Below are 22,122 nucleotides of genomic sequence, written 5' to 3'. Positions count from 1 at the left end.
TGACAAAAATGCCACTGCAATCCAGTAGTGCAAGAAATGTCTTTTCAACAAATGGCGCTGGAGAAATTGAATATCCTTGAAGAAAATAATGTAAATCCTAATTGCCTTTCAGCATAATGGATTAAGATAAGGGAAATTGGGATTTGAGGGTTTAAATTTCAAATAGGGTCCTGAAGGCAGACGTTGTTACGAAGATAACATATGAATAAAGATTAGGAGTTGAGGGGGCAGCCAAGAGGGTGCTCCAAAAATTAAGAAGTTGAGAGATGAGAATTAGCAAACATGACTGGGCAGGTCTAGCTGATGGGGCAGCAGGAAAACCAGAATTCTGCAGCTTTCTGGAAGTCAAATGAATAAAGTATATCAAGAAGGGAATGCTGAATTGTCAAATGCTGCTCATAGCCCATGTGATGTGAGAACTGGGAATTGACAAGTGGGTTTGACAGTGTGAAAGTCATTGTGAACTTTCGGTGGAGTGCTGTGGCATAAGTCTTACTGGAGAGAGTTCAGAGGTGAAGAGGATGAGGGTAATTGGAGAACGCAGAAACAGAAAACTCTTCTGACATGTTTTGTTACAGATGGGAGCAAAGACACGGAGATGTAACTGGCAGGCAGTAGACCAGGAGGACCTTACATATTGATTGGAAGAATAAGCACATGTTCCAATGTTAATGTGAAAAAGACAATAGAGGCAAAATTGCATAAGAGAAAGGGGAGAATTACTAGAATGATGTTCTCAGATAGGGAGAGAAGAGATCTAGGGCACAAGTGGAGGAATTTTGCCTTCATAGGAACACAGCTCTATTCTGGGAACTAGGAGAAGGCAGACTATAGGGCACGCATACTGTAGGGAGGGAGATGTGAAAAGGTACATCTGTGAAAGTTCTTTTTTAACTGGTTCAATTTTCCTAGTTAAGTAGGAAGCAGGATCAGGTGAGAGTGAGAATAAGGAAGGAGGTGCTGAATCCTTGAGGAGCCAGGAGAAGTCACGGCAAACATCTCTAAAAAATAGAACAGTAATGGACCAGGGAAATAAAATATGTTTGTCAGGTCCACGCAAGGTTTGTGATAAAAGGTTAAAGTGAAACCAGTCAGTGTGGTTGTTTTTCTCCCTCCACATACTGCATGGTTGCAGTGCAGAACAGACAAAGAGTTAGGAGGACCAAGGGTGGGATTCTGCCAAAGCGGTAGAACAAAATGAGAGGCGCGGGGACCTGCATATCCAAGGAAGTGGTGATAACGATTGGCCAGTTGGTTTGTAAGATGGATAAGGATGGAAAAGAGGAGATTAAAAGGAAGGGGGACAAGAATGTGTTATTATGATCAATGGTTTAAAGTTCTAGGTAAATTCAAATCATTGTTGGAGTCAGTTAATTTTTACAAGAACCTTAAACATGTATTATTATTTTTGTCATCATAAAGAATTAAGGTTTAGGGAAAATAACTGACTTTCTCTCGGCCTTATAATTCTCAAATTTTTTGGCCTCCGGATCCCTTTGCATTTTAAAGAATTATTGAGGATCTGAAATAGCTTTTTTTGTTGGGGTACAACTATTGATATTGGAACACATTAGAAATTAAAACAGAAATTTAGAAAATGTTTATTAATTCATTTAAAAACTATCAAATCCATTATAAATTAATGACATATTTTTAAGGAAAATGGTTATATTTTACAAACAAAAAAATGCAATGGAAATAACATTGTTTTACAGGTTTACAAATCCCTTTAATGTCTCTTTTAAAAGAAGACAGCTAGATTCTTGTATCTGCTTCTATATTAAATCTATTGCAATATGTTTTTTTTTTTTTTGGTTGAAGAGTAAGTATAAAATCTGGCCTCACACAGATAAGTAGTTGAAAAAGAAGGACTATTTTAATAGCATTTCAGATAATTGTGGACATTTTTCATTGACATTCCGCCAAAATTCTACATGTGATATTTCTTAAAGTTTGGTTGCAATGTAGAATTTTAAACCATATCAATGAAATTTTTTTTTGCTGTTATATTAAAATCTATAGGTCTATCTAGTACTTTAAATTCATCTTTCATCCATTCATGATTTTGTAACAACAAATATGGGTCATTTGGAACACATTTGTTCCCAGAATTATGCAGATCTTCCAAATGTTGACAAGTATGAGGGCTGTCTGAAAAGTACCCAGCCATGTAACATGAAAATTACATATTAATGATGGCTGGATACTTTCCGGACAGCTCTTATATTTACTATAGGCTATGAAAAAAATCACAATTGTTAATATAACCATTTATTTTTTTTCAGAAAAGAATTCTGTAAGTACTGGGAAGCTTTCAAACTTACAGTGGTAGATAAAAGTTATCCAAAATTCTAATTTTTACTTCAAAGGTTGAACTTTATCAATGGCAACAAATACTATCCAATTGTTTCCTTAAAATGACAGTCTAGTTTTATGCATTCTTTAAAAGAGTGTCTGGTAAATACCCACATCTGAATAATCATAGTTTGTCTGGCAATCCTTATTTCCTGTTGGAAAAAAGTTGACTCTGTTTGCAACTCCAATAATCACACAAGTGCTTTCCTTGAGACATACTTTGGTGTGTAGCAGAAGCGCTTCATGCACACTTCCCATTTTGTCACATAAAATATTGAAAAAACATTTATTCAAAAGTTGAGATTTGATTAAATTAATCATTATTATAGCTTCAACGTTGACGCACTGAATTTCTTACTGGAATACTCTCTAATGTGGTTAAATGATGGTGAGAAATCCAATCATTGGTGCCACTGCTTTGGGTTATGCAGAGCCACCCAAAATTTTATACACCGTTGCTTTTGCACCATCAGCACAAATGCCAATATGTGAAAAAGGCAAATAATGTCTTAATACTATTATAAAAATAGTATTGACCTCATGGACCTCTGAAGAATATTTGCAGACCACTTGTTTAGAACTACTGCCCTAGGACAAATATTAATAGTTGTTTGAATTTGGATTGAAATATACGTCTGTTACATTTTAAATCTTGAAATCTTAATTACAGTGCTTCGCTGGCTTCACTCCCTTCCTTGTTCATACTAGACCTCATAATTTGTCATTTCAATTACTCTTTTGCCAATATCGTCACCTTCATTGCCATCTTGTCCTTCTGCCACCTTGCTCTGAAAATTTCCTATTTGAATGAATGTACTCCAGTTTAGCTAGGAAGCATACCTGAGAAAAAATTAATCAACAGGGTGCCCCTCTGAATGTGTGGGGTCAAGGTCTCACAAGCCCTCTACATCTTTGCTTGAAATTAGTCCACATCCCTAGGTATTCAATGTGGATAAGGGGTCAGGTGCTATCTGCATGAAAGGCAGGTCCTGAAATGTAAAGGAGCACCAGATGCCCAGCCAATCTTATTTTATTTGCCACTAGGTGGCAGTAAAGACACTAGCAAATAATACTTCCAAGGAAGAGGACTGCCAATCACGCTTACATATTTTAAACCTCAAGGGGTTTAATAGCTTTTAATAGATTCTACACTATTTTGAATTAAGAAAAAAGAGACTTATTTGGTTTTTCACTATTAACACTACAACAATCTTGTATTTACATAGTGTTTTACAGTTGATAAAATGTTATCTCAGACAACCACTTTTTTAAGAACCAACTAGGTCCAGATTGATGATGTCCCTGCTAGTAAAAAGGCAGTTAGAACTCAAACCTAAGTGTCTAACTTTAAGGTAAAATCTCTTGAAAAGACTCCAAAATCTAAAATTTAAAATAAAATAATACCCATGCCTCTATTTCCTCTCTTTGAAAAATCAAGATACGTATGTTCAGAAAGGCATTTCAGTGTTCTGAGAAAACATCCGTTCATTAGCATAGTTAAGAATTAATTTCATCCTAAACCAGGGCTCATCCTGTTTGGCACATGTCCTGCATCCAGATCAGCCACACACCCAAAGCTGCTCCCCAACGAAGGAGCAGAAGCAGAAGCAGCTTCTCCTGTCACTACTTTCACACCTAAGGCTGATCTCTAGCTACAACTCTTAAGTGCTGTTTCCCAAACTTAATACCCTCCTGTGTTCTGTCCCAATACATTTGTTCAATAAGGGAAGACCTGAAAAAACCTATATCATCTAAAGCAGTGGTTCTAAACTGAGTGATTTTGTTCCCCAGGGGACATCTGGCAATGCCTAGATATATTTTTAGTTGTTACAACTTCAGGAATAGAGAAGCTACTATTGGTAGCTACTGGTAAAGGCCAAGGATGCTGCTAAACATCCTACAATGCACAACGCAGCCCTCTCTGCTTCCTCAAAAGATAGAATTATCTAATTTAAAATGTCAATAGTGCAGAGGTTCAGAAACCCTTACTCTCTAATGTGGATTTAAATTTTAACAGAAAATACATGGGAGATAAGTCTAAGATAACATTTTATGCATCTTTAAAATCCCTAGCTATAAATTCCCTTTGAAAATCTCTAATCATACAGCTTTCAGTTTTTCATATCCTGCGTCTCCCCACAAACCATCTCTGTTCCCTTCAGCAATTGGATTAACCGGTGTGAGTGTCAATCCTCCATCTATACAGCAAGAAGATTGCATTGGATAATTTCTAAGATCTCTTCCAGTTCTAGAATTTGATTTCTAAATGTATTACAATGTTTTCACATTTTGATACCAGTGATGAATTTCCAAGTAAAAAAATTGAGAGCCTAAAATTATTTGCTGTAAAAAATACCTTTTTTTTTTATCTTGCTTGATTTCATCTAATAAACACATTATAAATGCAATGCTCAGAAACATTACCCTTAATGGTCACAAAACAAAACTTACCAATAAGTTCCCATTTTAATAACAATCATAAAATATATTAGAAAATGTGTAAATTTCAACCTTACTTTTCATTCGGTTTTCCATGATTTGCACAGGGTCCATATTTGTATTCATAAACAAAACGTGGGATGTAATCAGATGTAATAGCAATTACAAATGCGTTGGTGATCACAGCCAATATACCAATTCCTTCCAGAATTCCAAGCCAGATACCTGAGTAGGAGAAAGATTAAAGGCAGTGAATAAAAATGAAAAACATGAAAACCCTCTAATCAATCTTTTCTGGAAAGAATGTTTTATGTATGTTGGGACCAGAGCTCTGCCCATTATTTACTTTCTTAGTATAGTATTTCACTCCACATATTACAGCTATAGAATATGCTTTTTCCACAGAAGTAAGGCAGATCCCCATCTAGAAAGATTTAAAAACTGAACTGCCATTAGGACCTGGTTCTTGTCTGTAACTATGAGACATGGCACAGGTGTGCAACATATTTCAAAGCCTAATATACAGAACTTGCCGAGGCAATAAAAACTATGTATAAAAAAACTTCACGTTCTACAGGGTTGTGTACACTCTGAAATATCAAACCCCAACTATGGGGTTTGCCTTCATCTTTGTCAAGTATCTTTTAAAAGTAATAATACAAAAAAAAGTAAAACTAGTTCAGGGTGTTAGGACTTGCATATTAGTAGCTGACATTTTCTACTTTTTAAGAGGTCAATTTGGCATCATATGAACAGAGAAAAAAAGCTTTGAATTTGTACAGTAAATGGAATCAATAAACTATTGATTATAGTCGAAACTGATGTTTCAAATAGGATGAAATATACCTGCAAAAATATTAATGAGAAAAAAAAAGTCCTGGAAAAAAAATACTCAAAAATGCCAAAGATGATTGAATAGCAACTTTCTTCCTTTCCTCCTTGTTTTTCAAAATCTTTATAATATGGCTACATTGAGGTATAATTTAAAAATTTTTTTAAAAAGGATGTTAAAGGCTACCTGATTGGGAAGATCAAAAGTCAAGAAATCAGAATTCATAAAAAATAATATTTAAATACATAAAAATTAAACATTTATTTTTACAAAAGTCACAATATTCAGTCAAAAGAAAATAGCCTGGGAGAAAATATTTGCTTTGCAAACACAGACAAAGGGATAATACACCTAATATACAAAAAGATCCCCAAATTTTATTATGATAAACAACATGAGAAATATGGACAAAAAGTACAAATAAGCAATTAACTTTAAAAATGAAAATAACCAATAAATATTTTTAAAAGTTTTCAATCACTAGTACTTAGAATGATGCTATTCAAAAAATAAGATTTTAAAAAATACAGTATGTTGTCAAATATTTGAAAATCTTATAACATCTAGTAGTATTTCGGGATTGTGGAAACAGAAAGTCCTTTACGTTGTTGTTGGAAGTATGACTTGTTACATCATTTTTGGTAATTAATTTGATGTCTTTCAAAATTAAAACATGCATACATTTTAATCCAGTAGGCCTACTTATTGGGATATATTCTACAGATACACTGTACACAAATACACACACACATATATGTGAAAATGTGATATATTATATTTAGTATCTATATTTATCTCTATAACTATATTTATTTGTGTTTATTCTTGCTTGTAGCAGGGAAATAAGGTAAGAAAATGATTATAAAATTATGGTACATCCATATTATGAATATTACTATTCTAATAAAATAAATTAGATCAATATGTTTTGAGCTGGAGGATGTTCATGAAGGAAAAACAATGCAGAACCCTACATATGTTGCACAAATATATTTTTGTATGTTTGTATGAGCAAAATACACCCTGACAAAGAATGCATGCCAAATTGATAGCACTGATTCCCTGAAGTAGAAAGGAAATGTAAAGAGGGGAAAGATTATTAACTGTTTCTTTTTATACTTTTGTGTTGTCTGGCTTGAGCAAAGTAAAATCCAGCAAGATTTAAAATAATAATCTGTCTTTTGGAAGTTCAATAAGTGCTAGCTAAAGCTGGAATGAGAGGTTATTTTTTTCTTTGATTTATTTTCTAGATTTTCTTTAACGTGTTATATTATTTTAATAATAAAATCATAAATATACCAGAGTTAAAGCACAGCAGTAATTTTAGTTGTTTCAAAAAATAAAAAATAAAATTGTATGGTATTCAATCTTTACAGATTTTTATATTTTAAATAGATTTTGGTGGTTGTGGGATATATAAATGAATATATATTATAATAACTGAATTATAATAACTGAAAAGGTAACCTTGCAATATTACCCAGAAAATTCCCAAAAAGAAAAAGTGTGAAATTCCTTTCTAATATACTTGGACTATTGCAAAACTACAGTTTATTAAAGCAGAAGGCAGAATGAGTTTTGTTATGGTTGGAGGAAGCCCTTGCAATGGAAACCCACATGATGCTAAGAAAGATCAAGCCACCTAATCTTAGAACTTTGTACTGCTATAACAAAATTTCTGAGACTGGGTAATTTATGAAAAACAGAAATTTATTTTTCATTGTTCTGGAGACTGGAAAAATCTAAGATCCAGGCCCCAGCAGGTTTAATGTCTGGAGATTCCCTGTTTCCAAGATGGTGCCTTTCTGCTGTGTCCTCACATGGCAGAAGGCAGAAGGCCAAAAGGGATGGATGCTGTGCTCTCCCATGGTGACAGAGCAGGACAGAATAAACCCACTCCCTCAAGCCCTTTTATAGGTGCCCTAGTCCCATCCATAGGGCTCTGCCTTCATGACCTACTGACCTCTTAAAGTCCACATCTCTTAATACCGTCACATTGGTGATTAAGTTCCAACATATGAATTTTGGGGGACATACTCAAACCATAGTGCATATCTTGGCATTAGCAATGCAAAAAAACATTTAATTTCTGAATCTTACCTATGTCAGTTGCTCGGGCTGGCAGAGGCCTCCGCCACTGGGTGACAAACTTGTAGGCATCCAGCCTGATTTCAATGATGTTGTTTAACAAAGCCAAAAGAGGGGCCAGAGGAAAAGCCGCAACAAAGATGGTGGTAAAACCAAATTGCAAAACTGTAAAAGGAGAGCATTAGAAAAGTATCAATATAAACAGTATCATTTACTGAGTGCTTCCTTTGTGCTTAATTAAGTGCTTTACATAAATTGCCTTTTAATCCTTTCAACATCCTTACACATAAATATGCTTATCCCACTTTACAGTTGAAGAAACTTTAGTTCATATGATAAGTAAACTTGCTAAAGGGTAGATTGCTAGAAAATGTTAAAACCTGCATTCAGTCCCAGATTTGAATGGATTTAAAGTCTATGTGCTTTCCATCTCTATATAATGCAGCTTGAAGGAATGGGAAAGAAGAAAAAGAAAAAGGAGTGGGGGCAGAGAGGAAGAGAAGAGGAGGAGGAAGAGGAAGAAGAGTAGCAAGAAGAGGAGGAAGAGGAGGGATAGGAAGAAGAAGAGGAAGGAGAAAAAGGTGGTCGTGGTGGCAAAGAGGAGGGAAATGCTTGGCTCTGAAAGGGACCCAAGAGACCTAATTGTGTCTATTTTTATAGATGAGAAAACTGAAGTCCAGAGAAAGCAAATTTTAAAGCAACACCAGTGATTCTGGCAGTTAGTATGGGAATCCTTATTTTCTTAACATAAATAAATTAAGATTCTCAAAGAATCCAAGTGTTGGACTGGATCTGCACAAAGATTTATTGTAAAAAATAATTATTGCTTCATTTGGGTGGGATGCTATATTTCTTAAAATAGGAATTGGTTCAGCTTTATTTTGCTTTTTCAAAATATTTGCTCAAAAGCTAGGTGTTCCACTGTGAGAGAAACTTTCATATTGGTCAAATGTTATAGCTCTCAGAGGATAAAATGTGTGAGCCTTCTAAGGGCTCTGCTTAACACCTCTTGTCTCTGCTGAGATAAAGATGCAGATGTGTTTTAGAATGCTTGGCACTGGAAAAAATAGATGGTTTTCTCTCTTGAACCAAAGCTTGTGTGGAGTAGAAAAAGCATATCAAGTTCAAATAGTCCGGCAGAATATACTTTCCTTACCCATTTCTAAGTACTCATCCATTAGTCCATGAATATTCATAGGCTGCAGATTCCAATCATTTTCCCACTGAGGTATGGAAGCATCTTGTATTCCCCGCTTGATTTTGTGTCGTGACCACCAGTTCTGGATCAACCTACGTCACAGAGCAGACCAAGGGCTTTTGAGCTCCTGCTTAAGCATCTGAATACAATTTACAGTTTATTCAGAAATGAGAAACACTAATTACCCTTGGACTACACTAAGCATTCCTGGAAATTGGAAGTATTCGGACTCAACTTAAAAAAAAGTTTTTAAAAAATGTTTAAAAATTTTTAAATAAAAATTTAAAAAACTTTTGATAAAGCTTAGCATGGAAGGGTAGGCCCTAGCCTTTCAGAACTGTCTTAGACCCTGTAAACATCTACGTATTTATCTAGACATTCATTCCCCAGTTACTAATGTGCTCCTTAATATTGATTAGACAAACACACATTTCTATGATTCTGTCCCCCCTGAGCCCCCACATAAATACTTAAATTCCTATGTTGCTTATTGTGCTTAGGTCTGAGCCCTTTATTACTCATAACTCCAAATCCTCTAGGCTATGCTTTCTGAATATGAATAAAATCATGTTCCACATAAAATAACTGAGCTTTAGATAGCGTTTCAGAGACCTAGGTTCTAGTGTCCACTCTACAGTGCATTAGCTGTGTGATTTTTAGCAAGTCACCTTACCTCTCTGAGTATATAACATGATGAGTTTTGAGTATTAGTGACTACTATATTCTGCTATCATAGTGAATAGTAATTGCCAAGCAATGGATTTGTACCTAGGAGTCCATTTCTCAGCCCTGGAAAGGAAGTGACAATACTCTTTCCCTCGCCCAGGAACAATCTTGAAATTATGACTCAAAAATACCCTGGTACACATGTATTGTGGACTTCTGGGTAATGAATTACTTAAGAATTTGATGAAAATTACCTCTAGGATGAGCTGAATCTCACAGAACTCAGTAAACCATAACCAACTCTCCATTTTAATTAACCATGAACATGGAGCTTCAGTGGCAACTGGAAGAGCAACCATAGTTACAGACCAAACTGTCAGGCGGGGCTTCAATGTACAGTCCATGGAGGTTGTCTCTGGAGCCTCATGAAGGTGAAAAGGGAGCTGGAGGTTGGAATTGAGGCAAGTATGCTTGTTTCTATTATATTTATTTTGGTTCTGCTTAAACTTTTACTTGAAGAAAGAGAATTGCGTTTTAAAAGTTTGAAAACCTTTTTTTTTTTTTAATGACTGGTCCACTCCTTATAAATTTTCTTCAACAAAGCCTTTGCCTAGGTGTTGGAAAAACACCAGCAGGATGCCCCTAAGGGCCACGTTGTCCTTAGGATTTGATATATAATATGTAATCCAGGCTGATGCCTTTGGGAAGGCCATGCTAGGTGTTGGAAAAACACCAGCAGGATGCCCCTAAGGGCCACGTTGTCCTTAGGATTTGATATATAATATGTAATCCAGGCTGATGCCTTTGGGAAGGCCATGGTGAACAAGTGCTGACTGAAGTGCCTAGCATGTACATCAGTCCATGGGTAATGACAACAGAAAGAATCATTCTTAATACTGCAACGACTACCACACCATCTTGATGGTACTTATTAAATACTCTCGGAATGTTATATACTGTGCTAAGCATTTGATGCCTAATTTCCTCAGGTACTTTCAAATGATGTTTCCCAAACCTTGTGTCTCAAAGAGGTGCGCCAAGGACAGAAAGGGATATAAAAAATGGACCAGGCTCCCCCAATCCTCCATCCCCTATTCTCTCTTCCTTTAGAAGAAATTTGCTTTGATCTGTTTTGAATATTGAAGATCTATATAAATACCTCTTCATAACAAGGTTCTCACAATTATGATAAAGGTTAAAAACCATTGGGTCATCTCATTTAATACTCATAAATCTCCTATTTTACAAATGAAAAAAAAAAAAAGTCTTAGAGAAGTCCAGGAAATTGTAAGAAAATTTAGCAAGAATGGAGAAGGAATCTGAACCAGGCCTGGGTTACTCCATAGTCCATGCTCTAAGACTGCTTGTAATTTAACATAACACTTAATGGCAGACTCAGAGTTAATATCACTTGTCTAACCCCAAGTCTCTGCTCAGAAAAGTCCTGATACAATTTGTCAGCCTACAAGAAAAAAAAATCAGAGTATAATTCGATGACGACACCAAAGCTGTTTGTATCATCAACCAACTAACCAGCTCTTCCCCCACAGTGAGGAAATTACTTAAAATAGTTGTGCTTTTAACCTTTGGTTGATTAGGCCCCAAAACCTCAACACCGCATCATTTTAAATACCCTGTATTTGACTGCACTTTTTGAAGGAAAGTACGTTTTAATACATGTGAAAGTGGGCATTTAGCATTTCTGTCAGCATATCATAGATAGTTTAAAACTCATTTAAAAGGACAAAAATCGAATGCTATTGTTTTGATGTTATCACAATCAATCCTGTGCTAATGGCTTTCTTTTTTTGGTTGTAACAAAGAGTACAAGACCTCCAATCCCAGGATTTTATCTTTGTTTTATTCTTTTGGGAGGGATGAATGCTCTTTTTATTAAACAACCACTACCACCACCACCACCACAAGCTTGGTCTGCTGATAGCCAAAAGAAACCAGAAAATTATTTTTATCTTCAAGAACCTACATAGTAAATAATGTTTTAAAAATAGCAACAAGTGTCATCATGCATCGAACAAGTTACTCTACACCCCTTTTTTCCTTTAATCCTTACAGCTGTTCTCGAGGTAGATGGAACCATGGATCCCTCCTTAGTGATGTGAAAGCAGTCTCAGAAAGGTTTAACTTACACGTGGTCACACATTTCGTAAGGAGCAGAGTGGGAACTGGACCCTCATCTGTCTGATAACCAAGGCCAGATTCTTAAGCACTATTCACACTACCTCTATCCTTTGTAACTATGCAGAAGGCAAGTTTAAAAATAACATGCTCACGGGTATCCCAATTCCATGAAGTTGTTCCATATTTGCTTCAAAAACATGATAACACCCATCTGGAGGCAGAGGTCTATCAAACAGCCACTAGGATGACACTGAAACAGAACAACAAGAGCACTAGTGATATTGCTCTCCTTCCCCGTTGCTCAAACATCTCCACCTTTAACTTGCACGCTGAATTCTAAAGCTGGGCCACATTATTTCAAGCATAAAGAAAATAAAAACAAGAAAGAAATAGCACGTATGAGGACACTTGATGGGGATTTTTCATTAATTGTAATGGAATATTGATCGAAGTTTTAATAGCAATAACAACAAAGTTAAATTTTAATGTGCACTTACTGTCTGATAAGACCTGTGTTAGGCATGATCACCTTTGATGAATGCTATGAAAGACTGTATATCCATTAACAATCAGGTAATAAAAATAAAAACAATTAATTATAGGGCACAATGTTTATAACGTATTGTTTTAAATAAACTTTTTATTTCAATATAATTTTAGATTTATTGAAAATTTGCAAAGATAGTACAGAGAGTTATCACACATTCCTCACCCAATTCCAGCCACTGCTCTTTACATTACCCTGGTATATCTGACAAAGCTAAGAAACTGACATTAGTATATTGAAATTAACTAGACCCCAGACTCTATTTGGATTTTACAAGTTTTCCTCTCTCTGCTCCAGGGTACAAGCCAGCACACCCCATTGCGCTTATTTTTCACATATGCCCAGTCTCCTCTGGTCTGGACAGCTTCTCTCAGTTGTTCATAACCTTGACAGTTTCGAGGATTGCTGGATGGGTATCCTGTGGGATATCCCCCCGTCTGGGCTTGCCTGATGTTTTTCTCTCGTTTAGGCTGGGGTTCTATGTTTTTGGGAAGCCAATCACAAAAGTGAAGTGTCATTTTCCTCACATCCTAACAGAGCTACAGGAGAGACACATGACATCACTGGTGATGTTAACTTTCATCATTTTGTTAATGTAGTTATTTTCCAGGTTTTTCCACTGGAAAATTACTACTTTTTTTCTTCTTCCTTTCTTTATTGTTTACAAGGAGCTACTAAGTCTACTTCATTCTTGAGACGGTGGGCAGGTGTTAAACTCTACCTTCTGGAGGGGAAGTATCTATATATATTAATGTATTTTAATATATTATTTTGATAAATGCATATCACAAAATAGCTTGTGAGTATGATCCCAATTTTTCCTTTCTTGTGCTCCTCTTATTTTCCATACATTGGTATTAGAAACCCACATAAACAAGAATGTGATTTCAATGAAAATTGCAACCAATGTGTTTCGCTTGAAAACTCTGCTCTGTAGAACACATTTGGGTGGGGAAGTGTGGGCCTGTTTCTCTAGAAATGGGTTCATGTCCTGCTCATAAGGATAATAGTCTTCTTTATAGCTTTGATCCACAGATTCTATTTCTATCAAATCTGTACTAGTGGGACTTCAAAGGAAACAAATAATTAGGACACAAAGAGCCTGCTTTTCCTGTTCCAGCCCAGTAACTTAAGACTCCCTATTCTAAACCAGAGAGAGGGTTTGCCAGTCATCATACTTACTGCATGCAGATGCCTAAATTCTCCGAACTATACCCCCTTTTCTAGGATGAATTTAGGACCCCCTGAGCTCTGCCACATATATCCAATAAATGGGTTAATTAGAATGTCTGATGGAGAAGAATTACTAAGATCACTGCTACAAGCTGAAGCTCTTCTTTTTGTAGAGAGACTCAGAGACAAACTGACTTGCCCAAGGTCATACAGGGTTAACTAGTGCTATGGGAATGGAAGCCTTATCCCCTGCACCCTAATACACTGCTCTTTTATATCACATTAAGGATAAATTCTGTTTACCAATCTGTTCGTTGCCTGGAAGTGTGATTTTAGCAGAAGCATATTTTTATGTGAGATGGGAAAAAGAAGATCATCACAGGACCATGTGATTCCCTGAAAAGAGTAGACCAAAGTGGGAGGCTGGAAGACAAGCCATTTATAATTTTATTGAAATGAAGCCTTGATGACTTTGTGACTTAGAGGGAAGAGAAAGGGATCCAAAGTTTTTGTGAGTCTTCCCTGTTCCCATAATGATGGTCTTGAGCTAAAGGCAGTCCTTCAGTAGTCTAAAATGCATTCGGTAAAAAGAGCCCATTTATAGAATGTGTAAAGGGGCATGGATTAGTGTGCAGGAGACTCAGGCAGGCATTGATTCCAACTGCACCACTCAAAATCATATGACCATGGACAAGCCAAAACTGGGTGCCTTCACATACTTTTCTCATTTACATCATGTGAGAACCTGGTGTGGTGGGTGTTTGTCTGCACACTGTGTTGATGGTAAAGATAAGTAGCAGACAGGACTATCAGACTCCAGTACCCATGTCCCTTCACTTCACCCACTTCAGTATGTTTATTCTAAATCCAACTTACATGTGTGAGACACCAGTCTCTCCTCAAGGTAAATTTTCATTATGTCCTCGATCGTACCTACATGCTATAGCAATGGTGGCTGGAAAGCACAGTATTCAGAGCACAGACTCTGAAGCTACACTGCCAAGGTTTAAATCACTACTTCATCAATTTGTAAGCATGTCTGTATAACTGCAGGCAAATTATGTAATTTCTCTATGCCTTTGTTTCCTCATCTGTAAAAACGGGTATAATAGAATTGTGAGTATTAATGCATTAATATATGTAGAGCACTTAGGAACAATGGCTGGAATGTGCTAGCATGTGGGAAGCACTCAGTAAGTATTAGCTATTATTAAAAACTTTTTATATGGCATTTACATAAAATATTAATGTGAAATATTACACATCTATAGTATGAGATTCACAAATCTAGACTAGCCAGTTCATAAAAGTTCTAAACCAAAACTGTAGCACTTTATTTTTTAAAATAAGAACTACCATTATTTGTGCCCAGTATTTCATATTGTACAATCCAATTTAATCCACCAATCACCAGTATTACTGGGATAGCTATTCTTATCACCAGTTTACAAAAGAAGGAAGTGAGATTTATAGATCTTAAGATCATACAGCTCAGTGGGGCAGAATTATAACACAGACAGTCATACTCCAAAGGCAAAATATTTGTTATGTTTCATGGGTATGTCCTATTTTTCAAGACTACTAACATCATCAAAGGAGAAAAAGGAACTTAATTTTACACCTTATATTGCTCAGCAGGAGGCCTGGCATAGAGTACATGTCAATAAATGTTTTTTGTTTGAATGAATTTTGAGAGTCAATTCTTACCTTTCATTATGTGTACTTCTTATATCTTCACTTCTAGATATCCTACATCTAGCATTTCTAGGTTATATCACAAATTTATATCATATATTTCACTAATGTTTTTCAAAATAAATAACACTTTGTTGGAAAATATGGCCACCACATATCTCATATATGCTATGGAAAATGTCTATGAAATATTATGAAATATTTTTCCTGATACCAATATTGTTACTATAATTATTTTTCTAGGACTTTCAAAGATGAATCATGAATTCTAATAATTTCATAATTAAGCATAAGAACATCTAATTAAACAAAATTATTGCTGGCATCATCCCCTAAAATGGTATCAATACATGGATATACTTGGGTGGAACCACTCTGTTCCCCCCTCTACCCTTGCTAACTCCAGCTGAATACTCCTGAAAAAAAGTAAGCCTTGGATCCCAAATTGAGTAAGTGATTGGTCTTTTAGCAGATATAGTTATAATTTTGGACCATGAAAGAAAACTGTAAATTGGATTTGAGGACTTACAGACAGCCCCAGGATTAGGAAAGGCCTTAGTCTGTCTTTGGCCAATAATCTAATACTCAGGTAGCGGTGGAGACAGGCATCAATAAATATCAGCAACATAGTTATCTACCATAGTCCAGGGGTTCTGTTAATTGTGTTAAGTAAATTATCTCTTATCATTAGATAAGTAACTTCACAATCTAATAACTACTACTGCCAATTTAGGATGATGAAACAGATATTCAGAGAGATTAAATTAAGGACAAAGAATTATTAAGTAGCAAAGTTAGTTAGCATTTGAGCTTAGGTTTCTGATTATAAAGTATATGTATTTAGGAAGTTTTAAGCTTTATCCACGTATTCCAATCAATTTCTAGAACTCCCTGGGGGGAAGACAACATAAAGGAAGCCTCCCCCCAGTTTTGAGGGGCTTTTTTAAAAAAGGTGGAAAATACCTCTACCCCAGTGTTCTTGGGAAATCTTTATAGCTTCTCTCTAAATTATGACCTTCTACTAATGCCACCGTATATTAGATTGGATTTAGTATTAGAATAATTAAAACACTTTGGAACTAGAGAAGGAGTAGACATTTTGACAATGAAACAAGAGTCCAGAAATAGACACAATTATGAGACATGTAGAAAATGATAGATCTGGAATATTATTTTACTGAGTGAAAAAAAATATTTTTATTAAATATGTGGCTTCCAATTGAGGGAAAAAAAACATTTGATTACTCCTTACACAAAAATAAACTCTCAATGGACCAATGATACTAATATTTAAAAATTAACATCTGTAAAAAATACAAATGATTTTTTTTTAATTTCTAGAAGTGAGAAGACATTTTTTGGCATGACACATATCCCCAAAACTATTTTAAAAAGTGGTATTTTGATTAATAAATTTTGTTTAAAAAGTATCAAAATGAAGTTAACAAGGTACACAACAAACTGGGAAAATTTATAGCAAATTTGAAAGAGTAAAGCGTAATCTTATTAGTTTATAAATCAATAAGCAGAAAAATAGTCTAATGAAAATGGATAGGAATAATGCATACACACACATAAATATAAAATGTCCAAGAAACCTGAAAAATATTCTCTATCTCATTCATAATTATAGAAACTAAAATCAAATGAGATGTATTTTTGGCTATTAGGTTGGCAAAAATTAAAATGTTTCCATTGGCAAACGTCTGAGGAAGCAGGCTCATACACTATAGGTTGGGGTTGGTATTTTGAAGGTCAATTTTTCTTTCTCAGTGCAAATATACAATATGCTTACCTTGTAACCTAGCAATACTACTCCTAGATATTTTATTCCATATGGCATACATATTATAAATCAATAAAGAAATATGAGCCTTAGGCTGATGACCTATATTTTCATATATTGGTGTTTCAAATAAGATTTCTTTTAGACTAAAGTTTACCTGCTTGAAAGGAAACCTAACATATTTAAAAATTTGAAAACCCACACAATAAATAATGATAATTTCCAAAAAGAGGAAAATTACTAGAGCTAAATTTCTGAGGTTTGTGAATGCATATGATAGGAATGGATATGATAGAAAAATAAAGAGAGCTGAGGTCAGAATCTTGGGGTCTAACCCTCAGTTCACCCCCTTTTTGGAAAAGATGCAGTTGCTTTCTTTCTGAATCCTGAGAAGCTATTCCCTATCAAAGATGTGTCTTTAACATGCATAGACTTCCCTGAACTTTGCCTTCTGTCCCCAGCCCCTTTCCTCCCACAGTCATGGGCCCAAATCCATCTGCATCCCCCCACCCCCCCCCCAAAGGTACTTACTTCCTCCAGTCTCCACCGATCAAAAAGTTTATTGTATTTTCCTGGGCGGCCTACAAATCTATAAAAAGATATTTTAGTTCATTAGCATTTAAGTGAGGATAATTAAAGAACATCTACTAATGTACCACAATGAGTGCAAGTGTGGGTAGACATAAATGCTCACTGGTGCAATTTGTCCCCCAAAAGTTGACTTTTGCTATGCTTAGACAACATCAAAGTACCTAACTTAAAAAGGAAGGAGTCATGCATGAACTCAATACTAATGGGTCAAGAAAGTACAGACGAAACAACCAGATGACATTTTCTACTTTCACATGCAGAGTTTTAATGTCCTGTTGACTTAGTTAACGAATATTATGGGAATGTGCTGAATTGTTTGATTTAAAATGTTTCTAGCTTCAGTATGTTTCCATGGCACTGGATGGAGTGTTAAGCATATGGCAAACTAGAACCATTAGTTTAATATGCTTTTTAAAAATATTTTGCAGCAAAGGTGGAAAAAAAAAAGAAATATTAAAATGATGGGTAGAAGAGTTTCCACATGATGGAATTGTACACAAAATTCCTTTTCTTCCTTAGCAAAACCATTACTCTTGATAAAATAGTTTTTTGTGCCAACTTTAATTGGTAATGGCTGCCAGAAGTCATTTGAGTAAGAATACATGTGAACACTGATTATCACAGTCTTCCAAGGCAGGGGACAAGAATCTGCCACCTCTGCTAACTAATTGGCAATGAAATGTTTACTGTGTTTTTACTATGAACAGATAATGTATATAAAACTGACTTACCTCCCCAAAAAGAAAGCGATATAGAAGATAGAACTGTTTAAATTGACAAATTGGAAGAGGAACATCTTCAGGGCAAAGCTGTTTTCCCATTCAGATTCTGTTCGGGGATATTCTAAAAGAAGCACAGGGTGTGTTTAGATAGATGAGGTGAATGGCAAAAACTCTGGATGTGGAATCAGAAGTCCCATTTTCAAATTTTACTAGCTCTGAGGCACTTAGAGTTTCTCAGTTCTAGTGTCTGTGTCTGTAAATTGTAAATGATAATATCTACTGTACACAGTTGGCGAAAGAATTTAATAAGATAATTTTTGGACTTTCTCTCTGCTATTGTCATTTAGAGGTAATCATAGATACTGGGCCAGTCCTTCACCCAAACTGGTTATTCTCAATATAGCGACCTAAATTGTCCACAGAGTTCTTTGATGAATGAATATCTTTTTGTGCAGACTGAAGTAGAATGGTAAAAAGAAAAGAAGGTTGCATCAGCCAGAAGAGCTGAGTTCTTATCTCAGCCTTACACCTAACTGGCAGGTAAACTCAAGCAGGTCTCTTGACATTTTTTGTAAGCAGTTTTGTCATCTGTAAAATGAGGGATTTAGACAAGATGATTTCTAAGAACTTTGTCAACTCTTACATCTTATGGTTCTATGACTCTAAATGGAAAAAAAAATAAGATGAAAGAGATTAGATGAAGATGGCAGTCTCAGCTCCTACCCCACATCCAAATAAATGATAGAAAATATATATTCACATTTAAGATATATTTTAATGTAATTGAAGAATTTATGATTTAAGAAAGATATAAAACAGATAGGATCTGATTTAAGGAAAGCATAGACCAAATGTATGCACAAGCCCAGTCACATGAAAGGAGAGGGGAATTGGTCCTACGGAACTCTAAGTGCAAAGGTAGGAGGTACCAAAAGTAGGAGGGGTCTGTGAGCCATCCAGACAGTGGAGGCACGTGGAGTGCCATTCGCTTGCTTTATATATTCTAATGAAAATTACAACGTTACTATCATAAAGACATTTTGCTAGAAGTGGAAGATTGTTACATTAGTGGCCCTTAAACTGGTATCCCCAGTGAACTCCTCCTCCAAGTAGTTCACTGGTTTAATATAGTACAAAATGGTTAGGCCTCTAACAAACCACAGTACGTCATTATCTAAATTATGTAGTTGGCTCCAATCTTGACTCTGAACTTGGGCATGGGACTTGCTTTGGCCACCAGGATACCAGCAAGTGAGATGCAAGCAGAGGCTTGATAAGCATTTGTGTATAGGGGCTTGTCCTCTTGGAAGCCTGTTGCCACGTAATAAGTCCTATTATACTGCTGTAAGCAAACCCAAGGTTGCCACATGGAGAGGCACATGGAGAGAGAGGAAGGCCAAGGAAGATACCAGCTGTCCCAATAATCCCACATGAGGTGACAGACGTGAGCAAAGAGTCAATCTTAGTCATTCTAGCTCCAGTAGATCATACGTGGAGCAGGAAAACTACATAGCAGAGCCTAGATTAGATTGTAAAACCATGAAAAACAATAAACTGTTGTTGCCCTAAGCTACAAGTTTAGAGTACTTTGTTTTGTTGCAGTAGATAACTGAGACAAAGGTTACCACAGTGATGACAAACTTTTGAGTTTTACCCTGGGTTCTATACTACAAATAATAAAACTTTTAGTTTTTAACATCCTATATCATTCAAACATATAGCACATTGTGGCTTATTTTGAACTGGCTTTTAACTCAGAGCAGGAAACAAATTCTGAATATTGAGACTATAGATGTATTCTAGGGGAATATATTCTGCCCAAAATGTCTTTTTACTTTTTTCCTAATGAAGTTAGTCATTGATGATAAGCTGGTTATTTAATGCAGTCACCCAGTCACAAATTAGGTGCCTGTTTTTTACTGTTAATTTCCTCTGTTCCTCAAAATTAATAGTCTGTATAACAGGAAGTTACCATGTGTAGTGATTGTAATATTGTGATAGTTTTGACTTCTGTGTGACAAAGTCCAAACTCTTCATTGGTTGGCTTAATTTGTTCCTTGGAATGCAGATTTATCTTAAATATAGACAGTTCGCTATTGTAGATAATTGATTATTTGGAACAGTTAACATCCTGATCTAATTCTCAATAACCTCGAAACCAAAGTGAAAATAGATCACTTTGGAGTAAATACAATATATTTCTTCCCATACAAAAAATAAACGTGTCAAAATTAAATGTTTTTTTAATTATGGTTTTTGAAAATAAAATATTTTGAAAAAATAAATCAAGAAAGATAAGGTTTTAAAAATTATTTAAATAAAATAAATAAATTATTTAAATAAACAGACCTCTTCTGGAAATTGAAACCTAATTTGTACTTTGAAGCATAAACTAGCACAGCCAATAATTAAACAGAATATAATGCCAGGTACACACATACAAACACAATTAGATTATATTATTTTAAACAAAATACCAATATTTTCATTTTTAAATTAATAAAAGTATAATCCATTGATTATTAATTAATAATTATGAACCAGAGATTTATTACAGTGTCATCACTGGACTATAGATGCAAAAATCAAATATCAAGTGAAAACTTTGACATTCTGGTACTTAGCACAAATACATGTTCTGCTTCCTACTATTACTTATGGTCCCCCAAATCACTCTCTTTCAATTCTGGGTATAAAGTACTTTAAAAGCAAATGAATATAAGGTATCAGAGCTAGAAGAGAGCTTTCAGACAGTCTAGTCAAAAGGGATTCATTATCCAGCTGAAGAAACTGCAGCTCAGAGGGTTGAAAGAGCAGTGAAAACAAATCATTGTCATTTATTGAACACTTGTTATGTGTCAGACAGTCTACCTACAACAATGGTGAAATAGGAACTATTATCATTGTCATTTTACCAATGACGGAATGGAGGATCAAAAAATACAAAATTTACAGTCTTAGCAAAAAGTTTGGGGTAAATTAAGGAAACTGTGTAAAAAAATTAAGCAAAAAAAGCCATTATTAGCTTCGTGAAATTAGAAAAGTGGTTCAAAAAAGGAAACATAATTATAGTACACAGCATGCCTTAGATATGAAAATAGTTATAGAAACATAATGATGTGAACACTAATTATTAATTTGGTTAAAAATGCTGATATAACTACTTTGGAAGGAACAGAAGTAATGGTATGTATCAGATAACGAATGATCGGGTGTGAGGGGCTGTGGTGCACTGCAGAAAGTATTAAGAGCTAAGTCTTTAAAATTTGTACGTTTATAATGGTAAGGTAATAGCTATCCAATAAAATAAAGATAAAATCCATTAATGACAGTAGAAGCATGTTATTTAGAAATAAGAGTAGAAAATAGCAGAAGAAACTGATAAAAAAATTTAAAAAGTAGTTCCCTCAGTAGAAAAAATAGGAATAGACAATGTGGTAAAAGACTGGTTTTCATTATAAATATCTTAATACTTTTTTGCCTTTTAAAATGTGTATGTGTAGTATAACACCTTGTTAAAAAATACATTTTTTTATTTTGGGAAAATAACCTAAAGAACTGAAAAGTTAGAGAAGAAATCACTCCCAAATAAGAAGAAGGTTTGTTAATTTCTAGTAAGTATATTTTGTAACTACATGCATTAACTCTCTATTGTTATTCAAAGTAGACCACCTTCTTATACTACCTCTCTCATTTTTATTAATAAATAATTATATAACAAGGTTTTAAAACAATGAAATATATAAAGCAACTATAGACAAATAGGATATGTCCATATGTTATTTTCTAAGGAGTGAGGTAAGAAAAATGGACTTACCTAAATTAGTGAGGTGGTAAGCAATTTTTTCATAAGCCTGTAATAAGAAAGAACAAATAGTGAATTTGTTTCTT

The 22,122-nt window shown here is 35.0% G+C and overlaps 2 protein-coding genes across 2 annotated transcripts in view; one reads left to right on the top strand and one right to left on the bottom strand.

Annotated features, from left to right (window-relative positions):
* Nucleotides 1-22,122, bottom strand: part of ANO3 (anoctamin 3) — a 355,086-nt gene that overhangs the window by 5,191 nt on the left and 327,773 nt on the right. Inside the window, exons 19-25 of the mRNA XM_069471200.1 lie at nt 22,049-22,085; nt 18,241-18,352; nt 17,450-17,507; nt 11,870-11,967; nt 8,871-9,004; nt 7,727-7,879; nt 4,872-5,019 (exon numbers count right to left, since the gene is read on the bottom strand). Of these exons, the coding sequence (XP_069327301.1) occupies nt 4,872-5,019; nt 7,727-7,879; nt 8,871-9,004; nt 11,870-11,967; nt 17,450-17,507; nt 18,241-18,352; nt 22,049-22,085 (740 nt within the window). The remainder of the gene's footprint in view (nt 1-4,871; nt 5,020-7,726; nt 7,880-8,870; nt 9,005-11,869; nt 11,968-17,449; nt 17,508-18,240; nt 18,353-22,048; nt 22,086-22,122) is intronic.
* SLC5A12 (solute carrier family 5 member 12) overlaps nt 1-22,122 on the top strand; it is a 174,077-nt gene that overhangs the window by 63,709 nt on the left and 88,246 nt on the right. The gene's annotated exons all lie outside the window — the stretch shown is intronic.

Source organism: Eulemur rufifrons, chromosome 6 (assembly GCF_041146395.1).
Source record: "Eulemur rufifrons isolate Redbay chromosome 6, OSU_ERuf_1, whole genome shotgun sequence".
Lineage (NCBI taxonomy): Eukaryota > Metazoa > Chordata > Mammalia > Primates > Lemuridae > Eulemur > Eulemur rufifrons.
This window is presented reverse-complemented; position numbering and strand designations above follow the sequence as displayed.